A 19686-nucleotide genomic window follows, 5' to 3' on the forward strand; every position below is an offset into this window, starting at 1 on the left:
GGGTTGATAGTAGTCCACTCTTTGATTCTGGATTAATCGGTTCACTTGTAGTTGGAATTGGCCTCATCCCTGACTTATTTGTTTCTCTGGCTCTGTCGCAAATAATGAAGATAACGAGGCTAATGACTGGCTTTGCTAAGGTCCCACTCTAAACACTAAATGCTGACACTTGGAGATGGAAATAGCCCATCGTCCAACCATATTACAGCCGGGGCTCGGAATTAACTATGATTGTAGTTTGTACCATGGATGCTCGTTCAGACAGTATCATAGTGTGCTCGGCTTTAAGAAGTTGAAAGAACTCTGAATAGGCAGGGCAATAGAGAAGCCGGAGCTAAGAAGATTCATGATGGTATCACTCCAAATTCCAGCCGAAAGGTTCTTTCCATCTGATGATAATCTGTATATAAAATCCCCTTGTCCTTCTTCCCAGTCAAGCATGTCCACGATTCCTGGCCAATAGCAAGAGCATCATTTTCCTATCCCCCTTCTTCCAAGCTCAGTGTAATTACCCGCGCAGCATCATGACGGCACGCTATGCAGACGTTCACAAGAACCCCCAGGGCCCAGGGGATGCTCGCCCAACGGCCATGCAGATCATCCGCGACGAGGGCCTGGAGGGCCAACTGACCGGCTCGTCGATCCTGATCACCGGCGCGTCCGCAGGCATCGGTGTCGAGACAGCCAAAGCGCTCTTCACCACCGGCGCAACCCTCTACCTGACGGCCCGGGATCTGAACAAGGCAAAGCACGCTCTCGGCGACATGGCTTCCTCTCCGCGCGTGCACCTGCTGGAATTGGACCTCGAATCTCTAGCCAGCGTGCGCGCCTGCGCCGCCGAGCTCCTCTCCCACACCAAAACCCTCAACATCTTCATCGCCAACGCCGGCGTCATGGCAACCCCGGAAGGGCGCACCAAGGACGGGTTCGAGACCCAGTTCGGGACCAACTACCTGAGCCATTTCCTGCTTTTCCTCCTCCTGCGGCCCGCGCTTTTGGCAGCGGCTAATTCCCGCGTGATCTTCCTCGCCTCCATCGCCCACCGGTACTCGGAGGTGGTATTTGACAACCTCACCCTCGACGGCGAGTACGACAAGTGGAAGGCGTACGGACAGAGCAAGTGCGCGCTGCTGTGGGCGGCAAATGAGATCGACCGCCGCTACGCCTCCCAGGGTCTGCGTGCCTTTAGTGTCCAGCCCGGTGGCATTCGGACCGCACTGCTGCAGCACATGTCCGAGGAAGAGAAGAGCGGGCTCACCGACGATCCAACCCTGGGGCCACAGTTGAAGAGTCCAGAGCAGGGTGCTGCCACTTCTGTTTGGGGGGCTGTCTCCAGATCCCTCAAGGGAATGGGCGGGAAGTACCTCGAGAATTTGCAGATTGCCAAGGTGTATGACCCGAGCGAGGGGCACTGGGCACCTGGCTATGCCTCGTATGCGTACAGCCCGGAGAAGGAAAAGAAGCTATGGGAAGTGTCGCTGAAGTTAGTTGGTATGAACGAGTGATTAGCATGACAAACGATAGGCATATTCGTTCCAGTATATAGATCAACTAAAGGATATAACTTCAGCAGGTACAAAATCTTAACCATATTGTCGTAGCATTGCCCCAGGGAATGTCGGCCGGTCGTGTCTTCCATGGGAGTCAGTCACTGATAGGGCTTACTTTACGTGAGCTTGAATTTCCTCATCATTTCCAAAAGATATGTGTATAACCTTTCACGATGAGGCCTGGTGAGACGGACGAGATGTCATATGAATGGCTCGATGCAAACATAAAGCTGCGGATGATCTAGCTCAACCCCCAGAATTCCAAGTCTAACATCGCCTGGGCAGAGCAACGGCACGTCAGCGTCCTCCGCTCGGGATTCTCCAGCCCTTCCCTCCTGCGTCGTCAATGGTATCGAACTTGGAATTGATAAATGTATGCGATCTTTGGTTCAGATGTGTGGGAAGATTCAGACATTCCAGACTCCAGGCAGTCTTAAATGTAACTCGAAGCAGCTGCAGAGGACTGTACGCCCATCCTCAACTATCAAAATAAATCTGTCCATCTGAAGCCTAGGACAGTCTGCAACCGAATGGCCCAAATTCCTACTCTTTACCAATAGGTCTACTCGCTCAAGTAAAGCAAGGGTTATAGACAAAGTTGGTTTGTTTATCGTCTGAATACCAAGGCCTGGCATCCTCGCAATGAATCCCATCATCATCCGCCGTTACTCGAACAAACGGAGCGAATCACATCCTATTGAAAACAACAAAGACGACCTTCCAGCTCAAGAGGAGCACGGAAACTCGTTCTACACCCGATTCCGACGCTTCAGCAGGAGATGGAAGGCCGAACGAAGGGTTCACTTCACGCCGGATAATGAATTTGATCCTTCATATCAGAATATCGGGTCGCTGATACTCATTTCGATTCTGTCGTCGGAGATTTAAACGCGATGTAGCCTCATTTACGACCGAATGCTTAGCATTTGCTTTGCGTACACTTCCTGCTTCCGTGGTGGATATTCACAGGTTAAAGCTCTACATTCTCTCGAAACTTGCTTCATTGTTGCTGCTGGAGAAGCCTCATATGACTCCGATAACCGTCGTGACGGTGCCGACTTCACTATACGGCACCACGGTCCCTATTAGGCCATGTACAGTCTATGCTGAGATCTGTATTCTGAAAGGTCCTAAAGGTGACGAGGGGAATGTGGACTGAAGGTGAACATGGCAATACGCCGATTCGCCTCTCTACCCTAGAAAGAGGAATGAATGTTAAGGTGCTCACCCGAGCGGTAAGGAGGACATATTCTCATGTCTGGGATACTACCAGTTATAAGTCAAGATGATTCTGATCAACAAGGGCTCGGGAGTGGATCCTGACTATGGGTGATACACATATGGAGACCTATGGCTATACCAGCTTGAGACATCTTGGACGATCTTTTAACGATGAATATAAATTCAACTTCACTACATCATTCGCTCGTATTGATCCCTATCATCGGACATCCAGGAATCTGGATCACCTCACCGACCCTCAGGAGGCTGAGGAAAGCTGTCCAAAATCACCTCTTTGCCTTTAACCATGAAACTAGCAGTGGGGTATCGGTTCTCTCCCACATCCACCTCCAGTGTGTACCGTCCCGGGTACAGTACCAAGTCACCATTCTCCGCCGTCCGCGCCAACGACCCCAATGTGACTTCAATATCCACCGATCTCTTCTCGCCAGGCTTGATCTGCCTCGCACGTGTGTAGCCCACTAGTGTCTTAAGAGGATAGGGCTTCGGCCCAGCATCGGTAGTCTTCATAAACAGCAACGCCACATAATCCGACGTAGCCTTCCCGGTATTGGTCACTTGGACGCGGAATGTGTCGAACAGAGCCGTGTCGACCGGTGCATTCTTGGGTGCCCGGCCCACCAGTGCTGCAGTGTTATACGGTCCCAGAGCCTTGCGAGGCCAGCTAATCTTGAAAGTCGTATAGTGTAGACCAAAGCCAAACGGCACGACCGCCTGATCATACCACCGGTAAGTACGTCCTGGAGTGTTTGAGCCTGGACGCAGGGCCATATCTGTCATTGGAACCTGGTTGACATAGTCCGCCGGGTATTGGGTGACTGGCAGACGGCCTGCAGGCGCAGTCTTCCCGGTAAGGATATCGAAGACGGCGGATCCGCCTTCTTGGCTGGGATACCCGGTCCAGAGGAGAGCGTTGACGTTCGGATTTGAGAGTAGAGACGAGTCGTCGACTTGTCCGCCTCCAAACTGGAGTACAACGAGGGGCTTGCCGATCTTTGAGAGTTGGCCGATCAAGTCTAGCTGGTTCCCAGGCCAGACGATGGTGGTGCGGTCGTGCGCTTCGGCCTCGATGCTATTGTCGATACCGCCTGCGTACACCACGACATCTGCTTGTTTGGCTGCTGATAGTGCCGCTTCAAACCCGGCGGTGCTGTCTGTGTTGATAGCTGTGCCGGAGGCGTAGTTCACATTATATCCCAGCTGGGTAGCGGCCCAGAGGAGCGTGCGGATATACTTGGGCGGGCCTTCGTAGTTGCCCTGCATTTGTTTCGTTGCGTTGGCATATGGTCCGATCAGGGCAAGGGTACCCTTTGCCTTGAGTGGAAGGGTCTTGTCATTCTTCAGCAGAACGATGCCCTCGACAGCCGCCTTGTGAGCGAGTTCTTCCGCGGCAGGGGTGTCGACATCCTTCCAACCGATGGAGCGATACGGCTGATTCTCTGCGGGATCAAAGTACCCCAGTTTTACAAGTGAGGTGTAGAGTCGAACAAGTGCCGTATCAAGGGTCTGGTTGGTATAGAGACCCTCGTCTGCGGCCTGTCCAAGGTAATTGGGGAACACCGTGCCACAATCCAAATCTGTGCCTGCTTTCAGCGCCGCGGCAGCAGCCTCGGCGGCGGTCTTCGTGTAATTATGGCCGTTGTAGATATCGTCGATGGCACCGCAGTCGCTCGTGATCCAATGGCCGGGCTCATCCCATTTCCAGTGCTCTCGAAGAATCGTCTGCAGCAGATAGGAATCGGCACACGCAGGTACGCCATTCAATGCATTGTAACTGCACATGACAGCATCGACCTTGGCATCACGGGTGCAGCTTTTAAAAGGAGGGAGATAGAACTCGGACAAATCCTGCGTCGGCACTTCGGCATTGAAGGAGTGGCGCACGACGCCATTCCAGTCCTCCAGGTCATACGCTGTAAAATGCTTGCATGTGGCCACAATCTTAGGGTTAGCCGGGCCAATTCCATTCTGCAGCCCATCAATGAGCTGGTAGACATATCGCGAGACGTGCAGCGGGTCCTCCCCAGGCGTCTCTTGGCCCCGGCCCCAACGCGCGTCGCGAAACGGGTTGATGTTGGGTGTCCAGTAGTCCAGACCGGCGCGACCAGCGTTACCGAATGCTCGGCCCTCTGTGCTCACTACGGTGGCGACTTGCTTGATCAAGTCGTCGTCAAAGGTGGCACCCAGGAGAATAGGCTGAGGGAACGAGGTGGCATAGCTGAATGGCCCGCTGTTGGCGAACTCGACGCCGGGTGATCCTGCCACGCCGTGTAATGCTTCGCTCCACCAGTTGTATGCCGGTAGACCTAGTCTCGGCACCCCGGGAGAATTGTATTGCGTGTTGTTGACTTTTTCCTCGAACGTCATGGCGTTCACCAATGACCGAGCACGAGTGGTCACATCGAGAGATGTATCACAGACAGCGAGCTTGCTCAAAGGACCGCTGGTGCAGTCTGGGAAGTTGTCTAGAGATAGAGCCACAGGAGCCAGACAGACAAAAAGGGCAATGGCACTGCCATATTGCCACGACATACTGCCAGCCATTGTGTTGTTCGATTTGGGGGTTTTCCAGGCTAACGAGGGGTATCAATAAACTTAAATATCCATGATCTCGGCTCATTCAGGGTCATATCGACATAAGGATCGACAAATACCCTGCGGTTTGCCATCCGCCCATGTTGATATCATTCATCATTTCAGCCAAAATCGAGGGCAGGATGGCTCATTCGAGTAAAATTCCCGTGGAACCTTGCATGTAGGTTGAACATGGCCAATGGGTCGTATCCCCGCAGATGCGTATAATGAGGAGATGAGCATATAGTAGCATTCTGCAGGGATTAGATTAGCCTGAATATGCAGTATTGCGGGGGATCGTCAATATTGTAGCTCGGAGAAGTGTACCCGGGATGATTCAGTCCGCAGGAGAATCTCAATTGGCATTGGCAAGCAAGTGAGGTATGTTCAGGTGATTGCTGCTTGCAAATAGTGATATTTCTGTGACGAAGGCTGATATATAGGATCATGCGTATAGGATCAGGGCATGATAATAAAGATACTCTCAAGGAGCAATATAATCCAGTTTGGGATACTGTCCTCAACGAACTACACTAGCACTTTGAAGGGAGCGATACGGCCTGCCTTGCCTTTGATCTAGGAATAACGAAATGAACTTGAACATGGAAGCTGTCCAGACTGAATTATTCCTTCATGATCATGGACCCGACCTGCAACTCCCTTTAGGCTTGAGCCTACATATAATGATATGGTCAGGGTAAACCCCCTTGTGCCTGTGGTTTTCAGTGAGAAGTGGGAGGCAGAGGAAGTCGTCATAGCTGATTCTTGTCTTTCCTAGTATCATTCTCACCTCTATAAGAGTGGCTTGTTCCATCACACTGAGTATCTGGTCCCATCCTTGGGATCTATCACAGTTGATAAGGTAAGCCCAGAAGGTGAAGGTAAAAGTTGAATCGTTTATAGATTCAAGACTGGTTTCCTTGGCATTCTCGATCAGTCCATTCAAGAGCCCTTGTAGACGTGATCGAAATACCTTTTGTTCGTGTGCAAGGTTAAAATCAGTGTGATCTTCAATGCTCTGGGCATCCCTGTGGGACACTGAGTAGGTTTCACCCCACTGAGATGAATCTCTGAAGCCAAAACTCCGGTTTTTTGTTGCCTTATCGACCTCATGCTCATCCATTTCATAACCAGTACTGGTTGTATCGTACTCCAGGATCCTGAATAGCTGTTAGGTCGGGGTTCTTTCGAATGCCCATTTAGGGGTATATAGTACTGAGCAGTACTCGCAATACATCTGAATATCTTGAACCTGACTCAGGGTAACTGGGTGTTTGCCAGTACTCCTGATTGATTGGTAACAACAGCGGCATTGAGGTTCCCTATCCATTTCTTCTTTCCAGAGGGTAGAGCCTTTGAGCAATGAGAACATTGCTTAGCCTCCTTGGAACAGTCGAGTCGTTTTGGATTTAGCTGCCGCCGTTCATGCCCATTTTCACCCATTGCTTTACTATTAAAGCAGTTGATACATAAGAGTTCACTGTTGGGTTGTGGCTTCCACTCTCAAGTATGACCCTAGTCGAGCCGGTGAGCACGGTGGTCCAACCAGTATAAGTAGCATCCGATGCACTGCAAAGGCATTTCATTTCTCCATTGGGACCCGAGCCTATTCAAAATGGGTGACCCCTTCCTTTGGGGTCGACTGCGCCTCGGCGTGCACGAATCTGCTCACGCTTAGCTTTAACCACATTCCAAAGGTACTTCATCCAAGCCTCTATCCTGGGCCTAAAAGCACCGGTGCAATGCAAACTTCCAAATGGCATCTTCCGAGGTTGCGTCAGGACCGAGATTCCACTCAAATCGCGATTGGTCTCTTCCTTGCCGTTTAGGGAAGAAGGCTCCTGCTTTGACCACTTAGGACATCTTTTTAGACCCTTGAAAGTCTCCTCTTCATTCTCATTCTCTACCCCGTTGTTCCCATCCTCTTCCTCCTCAAAGTCCTGGTAGTCATCGTCCTTGCTAGGTGTTCTGGTAGTGGGTTTCGGTTTCGTTTCCAATACCAATAGCACCTGGAGCACCACCTTACGGCACCGTAAATAGTTCCTGGCTTCCACATCCATCGACCTTTCGTAGTTTTGCAATTATCGCAGATCTTTGGAGCAAGGGATCTGATGCCTTGGCGGATTGGAATCGCACAGTTGAGACCTTTGATACGCTTCGGTATGTTTGATCCCCAAGCATCAGCTTCGGTGGTCTCCTCAGTCGCTTCGTTCTGGTACTGCCGATCCGTCTGCTGGTCGGCTCCCGGGTCTGTCTTGCCATAGGCTCGGAGTTCATCGTATGACTGGACCCCCCAAGTGTCTGTAACCCCCTTGCTCTGTAGTTGATCGAACGCCCATTGGGCTACTGAGTCTTCGGATATGTCTGGGATATCTTTGAATAGATGGGTTTGGGTCGATGAAACTGATCCCCGTGCTTTCTTTCGCTCGGTGCTGCCTTGTATTGGAAACTGACTTCTATCTACACCGATGTTCGCCATGTGCATACAGACTCTCCCCCTCATGTCAAACCTGAGGTATACCATCCGACATAGTGCTGGTTCGGGGTTATCTGCCTTGTAGGTGCTGACGGCGACACAACCCGCGTATCAGTCTCGTACTTCTTGGTCCACGTCGTCTGACCAGAGGGGTATCACTCCCAGCTCTAAGGCTTCACTGGTGCTCGGTCGGTTCATGGCCTCATCATCCGGTTCAAGTTTGACTCTTTATGGGGCCTCGGAGTCCATGTTATTTGACCCCCGGGGTAGTATAGTGATTTGGACTGAAAGATGATTGATTAACTGGGATATTAAGGTGTTTAATATAGGATAGCGAATACTACTGCAGAAGCAAGAGCGGGTCAAGGCGAAAGATAAGAAGAAGGGTGGATGGTAAGGTGAGGCTTATGTAGTCTGTGAAGTGAGGGATTCGTGAGCCAGCTGGTTTGCTGGGGTGAGGTGGAAGTGATCGGATGGATTCTGACGCAAAGCTTGGTTTCTGTCCGGTCCCACCTGGGCGAACCATAAGATCGGGCTCCTTTTGGCAACCGTCGTATGGCCCTTGAAAGAAAGCTATTGCTGCTGCCAAATTATATGATTAGCTTGTCTTGATCATGAGTCATAAACGGACTCACTTGTTCCTGTCAGGCACCTCGGGAATTTGGTGTCATTGAAAGTAATAGCTCGTCAAACACTGATAGCATTGACTGGTCTACTAAATGTCACAGTTTCTTGTTAGTCTTGTGTTGGACTGGGATGAGGTCTAGTTTTGTCATGAGTCCCATATCCCACGCGTCTATCTTGCCGTCTTCGTCGAGTTGGTTAGCCCCGTCAACTAGGCGCTCGAGCTCTTGGATATCTCTTGCATCGAGATGGTCAACGATCGTGTCAGGATGATGCTCGTGGAGGTACTTAATGACCCGTAGCTCCCAATTTCTTGCAATGCGCCGTTTCCTCATGTCTTGCTGGAAATCGATCCATCTTGTTCGTGGCGCATTCAAATGGTGGCTAAGCATATTCTGTGCCATCCGGCAGCGGTCGAGGTCAGTTCTTGCTTTGGGGTCGAAGTAGCAGTCAGTAAAGAAGCCTCAAAACATACCGAGAGTGATCCGTCAACGTACCTTGCGTGTCTTCTTGTCGCCAGTTATGCCATGGTGCGAGCGGTATGATTGTTCAATGTTATCGAATGCGTTGATCAGACCCGGTAACGCCTGAGTGACACCCTCGAGAATTGCAGCAGTCCAGTCCAGCTAGGGAACCCAGAATCCCGCGTACCATTTCTGGTTATACTGAACTGCTGACCCTAGTGAAGAGGTTTTCACGTTAACCATGGTAGCTGAAGACTACTGACTATGTATTGAATAAGCAGAAGGGAAGCATAATTAGGATGAATGAGCATGATGTGTGTGAAGAATCTCAGGCTAGATACCATGATGATCCATAATCTCTATCTGGTAGCCGTAGAATAAGGAGGGGAGGGAGGGAGAGAGGTAATCACTAAGTTTAAGAGTCAATATAGAATGATAATACCTTATGTCCATAAGCTAGTACTACCTTGATAAATACCAAATATTCACTACAGAACCATATCACATTCACTATAGCACTACTATATTATATTCACTACCAGCTCACCTAGGAATGGATATCTAGACGCATTTTTAGTCGGGTATATGCTTGACACTTTCTCTCTATCTTGCTGCATCATCTCTCCATCTCATCGAATACTCTATGATCATATTGAAACGACACCAGACTGTGAAATGGGCTGTTTACAAGCTGAAAGAGCCAAAATTGAGCATACCAACAACACCATGACGCCAAGTCAGAGACCAAGCAGGAAGCAAAGACAGAAGTCAAAAAAGAGCGTAAGGCAAAAAAGCATGAACCAGTGGATGACTCCTCTATCAAAGAAACACTGCATCGCTGCTTAGGATCAGTTAACCAACATCTTTCTATTTATGAACATCAAACTATCTCACATATTTGCATAACCAGCACTGCCCTCACTGCCCATGGATTTCCCTACAGAGACCCTAGAATGGTCTGACATACCCCTGCCGTTGCCAAAGTCGAATCAACCAAAATATGCACGCCTACTTAGCGAAGGACGAAAGTGGAGAAATTGATGCCTTTGATATGGGAACCGTGACTACCCTGGGCCAAACCCCAGTGAAACATAAGACACCTTCTGACAACAAGGTTACCAAAAAAAATCAGTTACTGAACGTCTCCATGGTATCAAAACCGCTATCATAGCTGTTATCAGGGAGATCAATACAGAAGAAGAGAAGATACATGTTGAGACTGAACGTGCCAGACAGGAGAGAAACAATGATGGCGACAAGGAAGATGAGCCGTACCCTTCCCTTCGCCAAATCGGGGGGATGGAACCCAATCGCCCTTCACAACTCCACACAAGGGGGTTGGTTAAGTTGGAAAATACAGAATGCTTCGTCGAGTCTCGCGACCTTAGGGCCCCCAGAGAGATTGAGAAACGGGTGTTCAACCAACTCAAAGCGCGACCAGTCACTCGCGATTGGTGGTTCCCAACCTACGAGATGATGAAGGAACAACCCTGGAGACGAGCTGTGGGGACCCATCGCGAAGAGAGGAGGGAAGAGAAGGACACCAAAAGGATATCCCTCTGACAGGAAGCAGCTTTCCCAGGACAACCAATCGCCGACATGGACCCCGCCGCCATAGCCTGGTGGGCGTTTGCATACCTCAAAGCCAGGGGAGTAACTAGGGAATGGGCATTCCATCAACTGCAGCGCAAAGGTGTGACAGATACCTGGGAAGTCCAGTCATACGAGGAACTCCGAGCCTTCGGCAAAGCAGACCAACAAACGGATCAGCCACACCAGAATGAAATAACTGAGGAGACCACTGAAGCCAATGCCGATGCCAATATGGGCACCGAAAATGCTACTACCACCAACACCGCCACCGAGGTCCCTGTTAACGAATCGAACCCGCAAGCTCCGGAAACGACCCATCGGACCGAGGTTGCTGCGTGGATCGGACAGTCTGATATTTCAAACATTCTCATACCGACCTTCCGCGACCATGCTGAGGAACCAGATGTCTTCGTTCGCCGGGTTTGTTCAAACATGATATCGAACATTGCCATTTTCGCCCGGTTATGGACCGCATCTGAGGCTATGACCAACGCGTCTTGCAAGTACACCGGCATATATAAAGTTCAAAGCAATCAGTCCTTGGTTTGAAATATGCGACTCATCCGGCCAAACAATGCCGATCACCGACTGCCATCTGCTCCCAAACTGGAAAGACGAGCTAGACCGTTTGAAAGCCGCAAAAGAGCATTTTGTGGAAATGTCAGGGACACACCAACGCCTTCTTCGACAACGACACCTGGCCCGACCATGTTTCTCAACTTACCGGATCATTATGGGGCAGGGACGGTTTCATTCAACCGTCTAAGAAACAGATCATCTTTCCTGATGTAGACTTCATAACATACCCGTGGAGCCTTCCTGCCCAGAAGATGTACCAAGCAGTTGAGAAATAGAGATGTTTTAGGGCAGACACTCTTTATGAGAAGCCTTTCCGTGACATACTTCGGCGCATCAAGAAATGGTATTTCAGCCAGAAGGAGACTGGATACGACGCCCTGAAGATCTTGATCTTAGAGTGGAAGCCAACCCACACGTTACTCAACTTACGGATGAGGCCTTGTGAGGCTTTGGGATCTAGGGCTCCATTCTCATTGCCTCTTCCTGCAAGATGTTGTAAAGCTAATCGCCTTTGCGCACAAGTAGCATTCTGCAGAGGTCAGATTAGCCTGAATATGCAGTATTGTGGGGGATCATCAATGTCGTAACTCAGAGAAGGGTATCCTCAGTATGATTCACTCCACAGGAGAATCCCAATCGGCATCAGCAAGTGAGGTGTTTGACTGGTTTAATGTTTGCAGGTGGTGATAGATAGGTCTGTGTAATGGGATTGTGACCCCAGGCTGATATGTCTACTACCTATTCTAGCTCATGCAGTCTATTATCAGTTCTTCCATTATCTCAATACAGTATCATACGACCATATATCATCTAAATAGCATATCTAAATAGCATATCTAAACTCGCGATTCTCAAAATCGGTCTGATCCAGAAACTCGTGGTCCTTTTCCACCACGTACGCACCCCCCAGCGCCTGTCTTTCCGCATCTCGTTTCCTATTCTCCCGGATCGCCAACCACCGGATCAAACACAAGTCCAAGGTGATGAGAACATACAGAATCACAATCGAGATTTTCGCCGGAAGATACCTCGGCGCGTCCTTGTGCTGAAACGTCTGCGGCGATATGATGTTGCCCACTGTATACGCGATGGTCTGGATACACGAGACAGTGATCTTCTTAGTCGATCCGGCGACATTGGTACTCGTCAGCCCCAGGATCGTCGTCCATCCGATGGGGATGCCGCCAGACAGATAATACCCGACCAAGGCGGGAGCTTTATTCGTCGTAGCCATGAGGATCGCACCCACGATGCTCGGGATATGCCCAATGATACACCACAGCAGGCGCTGGTTCGTCCGCATAGCGAGGTACGTCAATCCAACCAGAATGACCACCTCATACGCCCCCAACGGAGTCACGAGCAGCAGGCTCTGCGTCGCCGAGTACCCCATCCCCGTGACGAGAATGTTGCCGAAGCTGGTAGCGATCGAGTTGGGGATATTCGCCGCAAAGACCCAGAACGAATACAGCCATGTCTTGGGATCTCGAAGCGCCTCGTAGAACTGCTCCCGCTTGAACACCGAGCTCCCAATACCCTGCTCATTGCCGCGAAGACGCTCCGCATGCAGCGCCTTCTCCTCGGCTGACAGGAACCCCGCCGTGACGGGCGAATCCGGCAATATGAAGAAGAATAGCACACCCACCAATGTAGTAAAGACTCCCAGAATGAGAAAAATCACCTGCCATCCTCGCAGCACCGCGCGCGGATCGCTGCCGACATGAATCGCGACCCCGTACGCAACGTACCCGCCGAACATCTGCGCCCAGCCGCACATGGAGAACCACAGTCCCACCCGGAACGCCTGTTCCTCCTTGCAGTACCACTGCGACGTGAAGACCACCCATGCGGGGACGATCGCGGCCTCCGCGCAGCCCAGGAGTGTGCGACAGACCATCAGCGACGCAAAGGACTTGCAGGCTGCCATGCAGGCGAGAATGATGCCCCAGATTGTGACGTTGGTCGCGACGTACCGGGCCAGCGGGAACGCCTGGATGAGGCGCATCGTGGGGAACTGGAAGGTGAGCTGGCCGAAGAAGAAGATGCTGGAGATCCAGTTGAATTGGTTGCCATGGAGGTGTGCCGACTCTTTGATTCCCGTCACGCTGGCGTAGCTTATGGCAATTTTATCAAGGTATTGGCAGAAGTAGACGATGCAGATTAACGGCATCACATACAGATCGATCTTGCGGACGAGGCGGCGCGAGGCGTTGGGATCTAGGGCTCCATTCTCAGTGCCTCTTCCTGCAAGAAGTTGTAAAGCTGCATCGCCTTGCGTGGGGAGCTTGTCTTGTATCGTTTTGATAGCTGAAGCTTTGTCATCCCGCGGACTTGGACTTTGGGGAGAGTCGACTGCCGTTGCAGCGGCCATTGTCATGTATCTTCTGTGTTCCTCAAGGAGAGAGGAAGAATCCAGGATCAGTGATAAATGAGAATATCCCTGCAAAGTCATGCCTGGCAGAGGGAATAAATACTCAAAGTTTTCAATCATTAGCCATGATAGCATCAAATCACGCCATCACGATAACGTCTTGGCAGTACGTCCAAACATAGCAGAACACATTCCAGTGTGCAATTGAATTATAATATCCAATTGCTCTTATTGGTGCCTTCTCTTGACCCTCGGTTGTATGAATATTCCTAGGGTTTTTTGGCTTTGAAGCTCGGCTAGATGGCAGTATAACTCCGCTGGTGTCTTGTGGCCAATGACTTGTACAAAATAGTATTTTGGTGGGAAAAAGTGGTTTATCACGGCAGAGAGGACGACGCTGACTGAAGTTCATCGCAAAACCCCTTCTAAAATATCCGCATACCGACTCAATGACTGCCCTATCAGATTAACCAACTCCCAGATATGATCCGTCGTAAATAATCTGGCCCAAAGACGAGTGACAATTGCACTCAGCCGGGTATTATTCTCCAGCAGCCATTCCCGATTGGCTCCATGCTGTGTCTCCATAACCATCTCGATCACAAACTCTAAGAGCTTGGTTTCCTGCTCCGTCAAGGCAGGATCAGGATTGGGCACTGTCGCCTTCTCCAGCCATTTCGCCAGTAGCACCGCGCATTCCAACGAACACAGTGCGTACTGGTTCGACCAGGAGGCAACCTGCGTGTGCGCTACGTAGTTGATCCCAAGCTTGATGGGCGTGCTCAGCGCATGAGCGCAGTGCAACGCGGCCCGTGTCAGCCGGTCGCCGCGCTGCACGGACAGGTTCTGGCGCAGGGATTGCGCAATCTGGCTCGGGTCCCAGGTTTGCAGACGCCGTGCCGAGGTAAAGTCCGCATTGAGGCGGATGTAGGCGAGACGAAGGAGGGCGGTGGAGGTGAAAGAGAGAGGCCCATGAGGGTTAAACGGATCGATGGAGGATTCCTGGTTGCGCTCCCAGCATTGGCACCATTGTTCTAGCGCTTGTTCAAGGGATAACGTTTCTGCTGTAGATAGTGAGCTGTTTCTCGACAGGGGCAGGCGACGAGCCTTTTGGAGGAGCCAGATATCCTGTAGAATGGCGTGGATCAGCACGTAGCCACCCAAGGAGGAGAAGCTCTCTAGGTTTGCCTTTGCTGTTGTAGGATGAGTAAAGAGAGACGAGAGGGCGTCTTGCAGTTTTGGTTCCGGCTGTGTTTGGCTGCGTTCTTGCATCCAAGCAACGGCACTTGTGGCGTGCCATTCCTTTTCGCTGCATGGGAGATCCATACAGATTTCCTCGGTGAGGATGAGTGGTGTGATGTCGAAGACGATGGTGAGGATATTGAGATAACAGTAAACAATGAGGGAGGTCCTTTTCACACACTCCCGTCGTATCCAGCTTTCCCATGAGCCATCCTGCTCAGGGAGCTCGTTCAGCCCTCCCCTTCGGAGCATTGTCTCCATAAAACTCCGCATGAAGAGGGATTCGTGATGGGGCGGATCGCACTTGAACCATGATGAGACCGAATGGAGCAGTAATAACGCCTGCATGGTTTCGAGTAGATCTTGGCTCTCGGGAGTTGCAGTATCCGAAAGTCGAAACTTTGCGGAAATTTGACCGGGCCCGGGAAACTGATACGTCCTCCGAATATGTTCCATGGTGATGGTCCTTGCTGTTCGATACAGGCTCAAACTCGTGTCTGGTTCCCGACAGTACCGAGCGCCTAATGCAGCCATCGCAAGAAACAGCTGCAAGCTCACACTTTCAATATCCAAGGTGGGGATATGCATGAATGGGTAATGATCGTGATATCCGGACAGATACCCTGTAAGGCATCGGGACAAAGCGTGTCGAGACGGGATGAAAGCATCTGGAAGGACATTGGCGTAATCAGCGAGCAGCGTAATTATTCTGTCGCGACACTGCGTTGTGACAAAGATGGCACCTTTCGGCTGTCGCGCTCTAGGGGAGGCTTGCGGGCTCTCGGGCTGAAGAGAGGGCAACTGTGTCCCATGACGGGGAAGCACCGAGCTCGACGGTGTCGCTGCTGCCTCCGGCGCGCCTGTTCGGTCAACCGAATGATCGTAATCGGAAGTCGAATCAAATTGCCACGCGGGAAATACAGGCAGGGGCTGATACGTCGGCGAGTAGGGGTGGCTGGGAAGAGGAATGCTGTCAAGGAAAGACGTAAAGTCGTCGCCGTCATAAGCGTTGGATGTAGTGTATCCGGAGAAAGATTCACCAAAGACAGTCGCTTCGGCTGCGCCGGGGGAATGCGCTGATTGTAAAGGGTGGCTGGCGAGAGGCGTCTGATCCGCGGCTGCCGGCAGACCGGAAGAGAATGAACCTTGGCTGGCCGAGAGTGGATGCTGATGCGGCCCGCGAGGAGGCCCATGAGTAGGAGTGGACACGGTATGATCCGCCACAGCGGATGCAAGGATATTCAGCCCATCCAACACATGGTCGGTGGATGATGGTGGGGGTGTTGGATGGTCTCCATTGTCGGTGTCGCGGCTAACAGATGGTGAACTGTGGGATAATCGCTCATGGCGTGTTAAGAGATCCCTAAGCTCTTAGTACATTCTCTTCTTTCGACCCTCTGGTTGTTCACTGAGATACTTACTTGCGAGTGAATGATTTGGGACACTTGTCGCAGACATATGGCTTCTCCTTGGTGTCTACAGGAGCGGTCAGTGGATTTGGAGAAGAGAAATGGGGAAGAGACTTACGCGACCGATCGTGGCGCTGGAGATGCTCCAGCCGAGCAAATGTCCGGGAACATCGCTGGCATTGGAAAGTCCGAGTAGCTTTGACCATTTTCCATTGCGATGAGATGGTCCTTGTTCTTATGTCCCTGAATACCCTTGTGACTGTGTCACTGTCCAACCAGGGGAGTCTCGAGCAACAACTTAACAACCGGGCAAGACGTCAGCAATGCCAAGAGACATGAAGGTGCGGGGCCGGTTGCGGAACCGGTCCGGATATCGGTTAAGAGATCCTTACATGATACTGCCAGTTGACAGGAATCCAGTCCTAGGATAGGAAAGAAAGCACGAAATAGCAATAGTGATAGTAATATTTGAAATGATCACATCTTGGTTCGTATGCTTGTTCATAATTTCGAATTGTCCTGTCCTTGTCTACCTCTGTACTTCTAGTCATACATGCTTCATCTCCAGTATGTGTGATGAGGACTCAGAATTGGAGATAAAGTGGAGAAAATCTGATTAATAATGGACAAGATTATAGGTACCTTAGTATCTGGACTGTGCAAGGAAGATACGTAAAACACCCAATTAGCTTAGTCAAATCTGGAAAATCTCCAATTTCTCCAACTACCTAATGGTAGACGGATCGAGTTTTCGGGATTTGTTAGGCTGCAAATTTTCACGACTCATAAGACGTTAGAATAATCAGTGCGTCATTTGGGGTTATATCACTGGGATATATTTCCCAATTGTCAACTTCTAGATGTGTCTGGTGCAGGAAACCCGGCAATATCTCAACAGTGTGAACTCCAATAAGTGATTAATATCTGCGCCGTCCTTGATCATACAACCATGGACGGCGAGTCCGAAAAGGATCCTCGCAATCAGGTGGAGTATTTGTACCTGGAGCTGGACACTCCTCTACCGACACCATTCATCACATCACCTCCGGGACCAGGCCAGTCGCCCGCTCCAGAATGTCCGGATCTCAAGAATTATTCCAGTCCGTTCTTATGGCCCAAGTGGCGCAAGTCCATGATGACATGGATCTCCTGTGCAGTTACAGCATTGGCGGGTTACTCGGCGGGTGAAATCAGTCCGTCGTCCGCTGAATTGACCAAGGAATGGGGGATTAGCCAGGTTGTCTATAACCTGGGCATCACTTTGTTCTGCATTGGATTTGCGCTGGCGCCGATGGTGCTGGCTCCGTTTTCAGAAATCAATGGGAGGAGGCCAATCTTCATTGCTAGTGGAATCGTATTTGTCGGTATGGTGTTTCTCATGCCTGACGAACGAGAATTCGCTGATGCTAATTATCTGCGTTCAAAGCATGCATCATTGCCTGTGGAGGCACTCACTCCTTTGGAGGAATGCTTGTTGCGCGATTCTTCCAGGGTGCAGGTGGATGTATGTCAATCCTCGCATCAGATCCCTCCTGTTGTCGCAGCTTACTGACAGCCACAGCTACATTCTCGACCATGGTGGGAGGTGTGATCAGCGACATTTACCACGCGGAAGACCGGAATACCCCCATGGCACTGTTCTCCGGTGCTGCCCTCTTCGGTACTGGACTGGCCCCGTTGCTTGCTGGCGCCGTTGTGCAGCACACCACATGGCGATGGGTTTGGTACTCCCATGCCATCGTCTCGGCCATCTTTGTTGTTATCATATTTTTCTTCTTTAAAGAAACCCGAGGCAGTGTGCTTCTGAGTCGGAAGGCAAACGCACTCAATACCTACTATGACAAACTCGAGAGCGCTGGTCATTACGGAGTCATCATGTCGGGTAAGGAGACGGTCAAGCGCATCCGGTGGAAGGTGAAGAGTGATGAGGAGAGGGCATCTTTGGCTCAGATGATCAGTATCTCGTGCTATAGACCATTCCGTGAGTTGCCATCCAGTCTGACTGTCCGTCAAACACCATCCTAACCCGGGAAAGACTTGCTTTTTTCGGAGCCAACCGTGTTCTTCTTCTCTCTCTGGGTGTCCTTCAGCTGGGCAGTTCTATACCTCCAGTTTGGATCCGTGCCGCTGGTCTTCAAGACCAACCACGGCTTCAACGTTGAGCAAAGCGGCGCCGTCTTTACTTGTATGCCACCCACCATCCCAGATAAACAGATAAAACCCTCGCTGACAACTTCAGCCATGTGTGTCGGTGTCATCATCATAACCATCATAAGCATCTACCAAGAAAGCATCGCGCGGCACTTCGTCACTCTCCCCAAATCCGCCGAGCGACGGCTCTACTTCGTCTGCATCCAGTCCCTGCTCATGCCAATCGGTTTGTTCTGGTTCGGATGGACGTCCTACCCCTCCATTCCGTGGATTGTCCCAACGATGGCAGTCGGATGCGCAACCATGGGCATCTTCTCAGTCTACCTAGCAACCTTTAATTATTTGGCAGACACCTATCATCGGTATGCTAGTTCGGCGATTGCGGCGCAATCTTGCTGTAGGTTCTCTTTCATATTCTGTTGCTCGTGACTACTGACTCGATGGCCAGGTCGGAATCTCCTCGGTGGTGTCTTTCCGTTGGTAACCAACGCCATGTTTACGAACCTGGGATATCCAGGTGCCTCCAGTCTACTCGGTGGAATAGTGAGTTTTGTGCGTCCGTGAAGAAGACGCCGATGCTGATCTTGACAGGGAGCGTTGCTGTGTATCGTCCCCTGGGTCCTTCTGCTGTTTGGTCCAAAGATTCGGGCCAAGAGCAAATTCGCAAGTGTAAGTGGTTCACTCTGCGCGCTGCTGTGCTTTACTAACTGTACCAGGAACTTGCACACTAGTCCAAGCAATGATCAGCATGATAGATAAGACTATATGCATACCACATACATAATGATAAAGTTGGTATCCATTTCGACCACCTTTTGCAATCCAAACTCCTGCTGTCGCATATCATCACAATCAAACACAATCACTGGCAAGGACCTGACCACGTCACCTGGAGATAATGCATATTCAACCCTGTCGTACATACCTTCTCTCCTGCTCAACAATCAACTCTCAACCGTCGACCCCCCACCCCCGCCTCTCTTCTGAATATCCCTCAACCCCTTCAACAACCGCTCAAACTGATCCAAACTCCCATGCCCAGCAATCTTCCTGATCCTCACCTCCTTATGCTTCCTCGTCCACCCCTTCGCACTCGGACTCAAATGCTCAATCGTATGCACCGCCACCTCAAGCTTCGGATCCAGCAGCGCGCTCACCTCGCGGTGCGCAGCGCTGAAGAAGAGCGGATCTACCTCGCCGAGGAGCTTGCATTCTGCCTCGAGAGCCTGTGATTCCAGCTCCGGGGTGGTGGTTGAGGGGTCGTAGGACGATGTATGACGCGCGACGGCGTCGTCGGTGCCGGACTGGGTGTTTTCGGCTCTTTCCGGGTGCAGGGTTTGGCGGTCGAGTTCGGCTTCGGGGGTGAGCTGGGTTTGGAGGGAGCGGGTGAGGAGGGGAGGGTAGAGGCTGG

At 51.0% G+C, this 19686-nt stretch overlaps 9 protein-coding genes across 9 annotated transcripts; 4 read left to right on the forward strand and 5 right to left on the reverse strand.

Annotated features, from left to right (window-relative positions):
• Positions 1 to 524: 524 nt before the first annotated feature.
• On the forward strand, positions 525 to 1505 carry CDV56_100165 (uncharacterized protein; the record flags this gene model as incomplete). The annotated part of the gene is made up of 1 exon (XM_026753784.1): positions 525 to 1505. One exon carries the CDS (start codon positions 525 to 527, stop codon positions 1503 to 1505), a length of 981 nt encoding a protein of 326 aa, XP_026609899.1.
• A 687-nt stretch (positions 1506 to 2192) lies between these two features.
• Positions 2193 to 2438, forward strand: CDV56_100521 (uncharacterized protein; the record flags this gene model as incomplete). The annotated part of the gene is made up of 1 exon (XM_026754140.1): positions 2193 to 2438. One exon carries the CDS (start codon positions 2193 to 2195, stop codon positions 2436 to 2438), a length of 246 nt encoding a protein of 81 aa, XP_026609900.1.
• A 582-nt stretch (positions 2439 to 3020) lies between these two features.
• On the reverse strand, positions 3021 to 5336 carry bxlB (putative beta-xylosidase; the record flags this gene model as incomplete). The annotated part of the gene is made up of 1 exon (XM_026754262.1): positions 3021 to 5336. One exon carries the CDS (start codon positions 5334 to 5336, stop codon positions 3021 to 3023), a length of 2316 nt encoding a protein of 771 aa, XP_026609901.1.
• A 1640-nt stretch (positions 5337 to 6976) lies between these two features.
• CDV56_101266 (uncharacterized protein) lies at positions 6977 to 8040 on the reverse strand (the record flags this gene model as incomplete). Its single annotated transcript, XM_026754885.1, has 4 exons — positions 6977 to 7334; positions 7388 to 7826; positions 7877 to 7901; positions 7966 to 8040. The coding sequence occupies 4 exons, from the start codon at positions 8038 to 8040 to the stop codon at positions 6977 to 6979; spliced, it is 897 nt and encodes a 298-aa protein (XP_026609902.1).
• A 524-nt stretch (positions 8041 to 8564) lies between these two features.
• CDV56_101510 (uncharacterized protein) lies at positions 8565 to 9120 on the reverse strand (the record flags this gene model as incomplete). Its single annotated transcript, XM_026755129.1, has 3 exons — positions 8565 to 8861; positions 8964 to 9065; positions 9118 to 9120. 3 exons carry the CDS (start codon positions 9118 to 9120, stop codon positions 8565 to 8567), a joined length of 402 nt encoding a protein of 133 aa, XP_026609903.1.
• A 1409-nt stretch (positions 9121 to 10529) lies between these two features.
• CDV56_101770 (uncharacterized protein) lies at positions 10530 to 11072 on the forward strand (the record flags this gene model as incomplete). Its single annotated transcript, XM_026755389.1, has 1 exon — positions 10530 to 11072. One exon carries the CDS (start codon positions 10530 to 10532, stop codon positions 11070 to 11072), a length of 543 nt encoding a protein of 180 aa, XP_026609904.1.
• Positions 11073 to 11925: 853 nt separating this feature from the next.
• Positions 11926 to 13473, reverse strand: CDV56_101970 (uncharacterized protein; the record flags this gene model as incomplete). The annotated part of the gene is made up of 1 exon (XM_026755589.1): positions 11926 to 13473. The coding sequence occupies one exon, from the start codon at positions 13471 to 13473 to the stop codon at positions 11926 to 11928; it is 1548 nt and encodes a 515-aa protein (XP_026609905.1).
• Positions 13474 to 13881: 408 nt separating this feature from the next.
• Positions 13882 to 16330, reverse strand: CDV56_102243 (transcription factor domain-containing protein; the record flags this gene model as incomplete). Its single annotated transcript, XM_026755862.1, has 3 exons — positions 13882 to 16042; positions 16137 to 16191; positions 16243 to 16330. The coding sequence occupies 3 exons, from the start codon at positions 16328 to 16330 to the stop codon at positions 13882 to 13884; spliced, it is 2304 nt and encodes a 767-aa protein (XP_026609906.1).
• Positions 16331 to 17073: 743 nt separating this feature from the next.
• On the forward strand, positions 17074 to 19006 carry CDV56_102647 (uncharacterized protein; the record flags this gene model as incomplete). The annotated part of the gene is made up of 8 exons (XM_026756266.1): positions 17074 to 17488; positions 17551 to 17628; positions 17686 to 18105; positions 18160 to 18309; positions 18364 to 18672; positions 18724 to 18818; positions 18867 to 18944; positions 18992 to 19006. The coding sequence occupies 8 exons, from the start codon at positions 17074 to 17076 to the stop codon at positions 19004 to 19006; spliced, it is 1560 nt and encodes a 519-aa protein (XP_026609907.1).
• Positions 19007 to 19686: the final 680 nt, after the last annotated feature.

This window comes from Aspergillus thermomutatus (assembly GCF_002237265.1).
Source record: "Aspergillus thermomutatus strain HMR AF 39 chromosome Unknown NODE_391, whole genome shotgun sequence".
NCBI classification, from domain to species: domain Eukaryota; kingdom Fungi; phylum Ascomycota; class Eurotiomycetes; order Eurotiales; family Aspergillaceae; genus Aspergillus; species Aspergillus thermomutatus.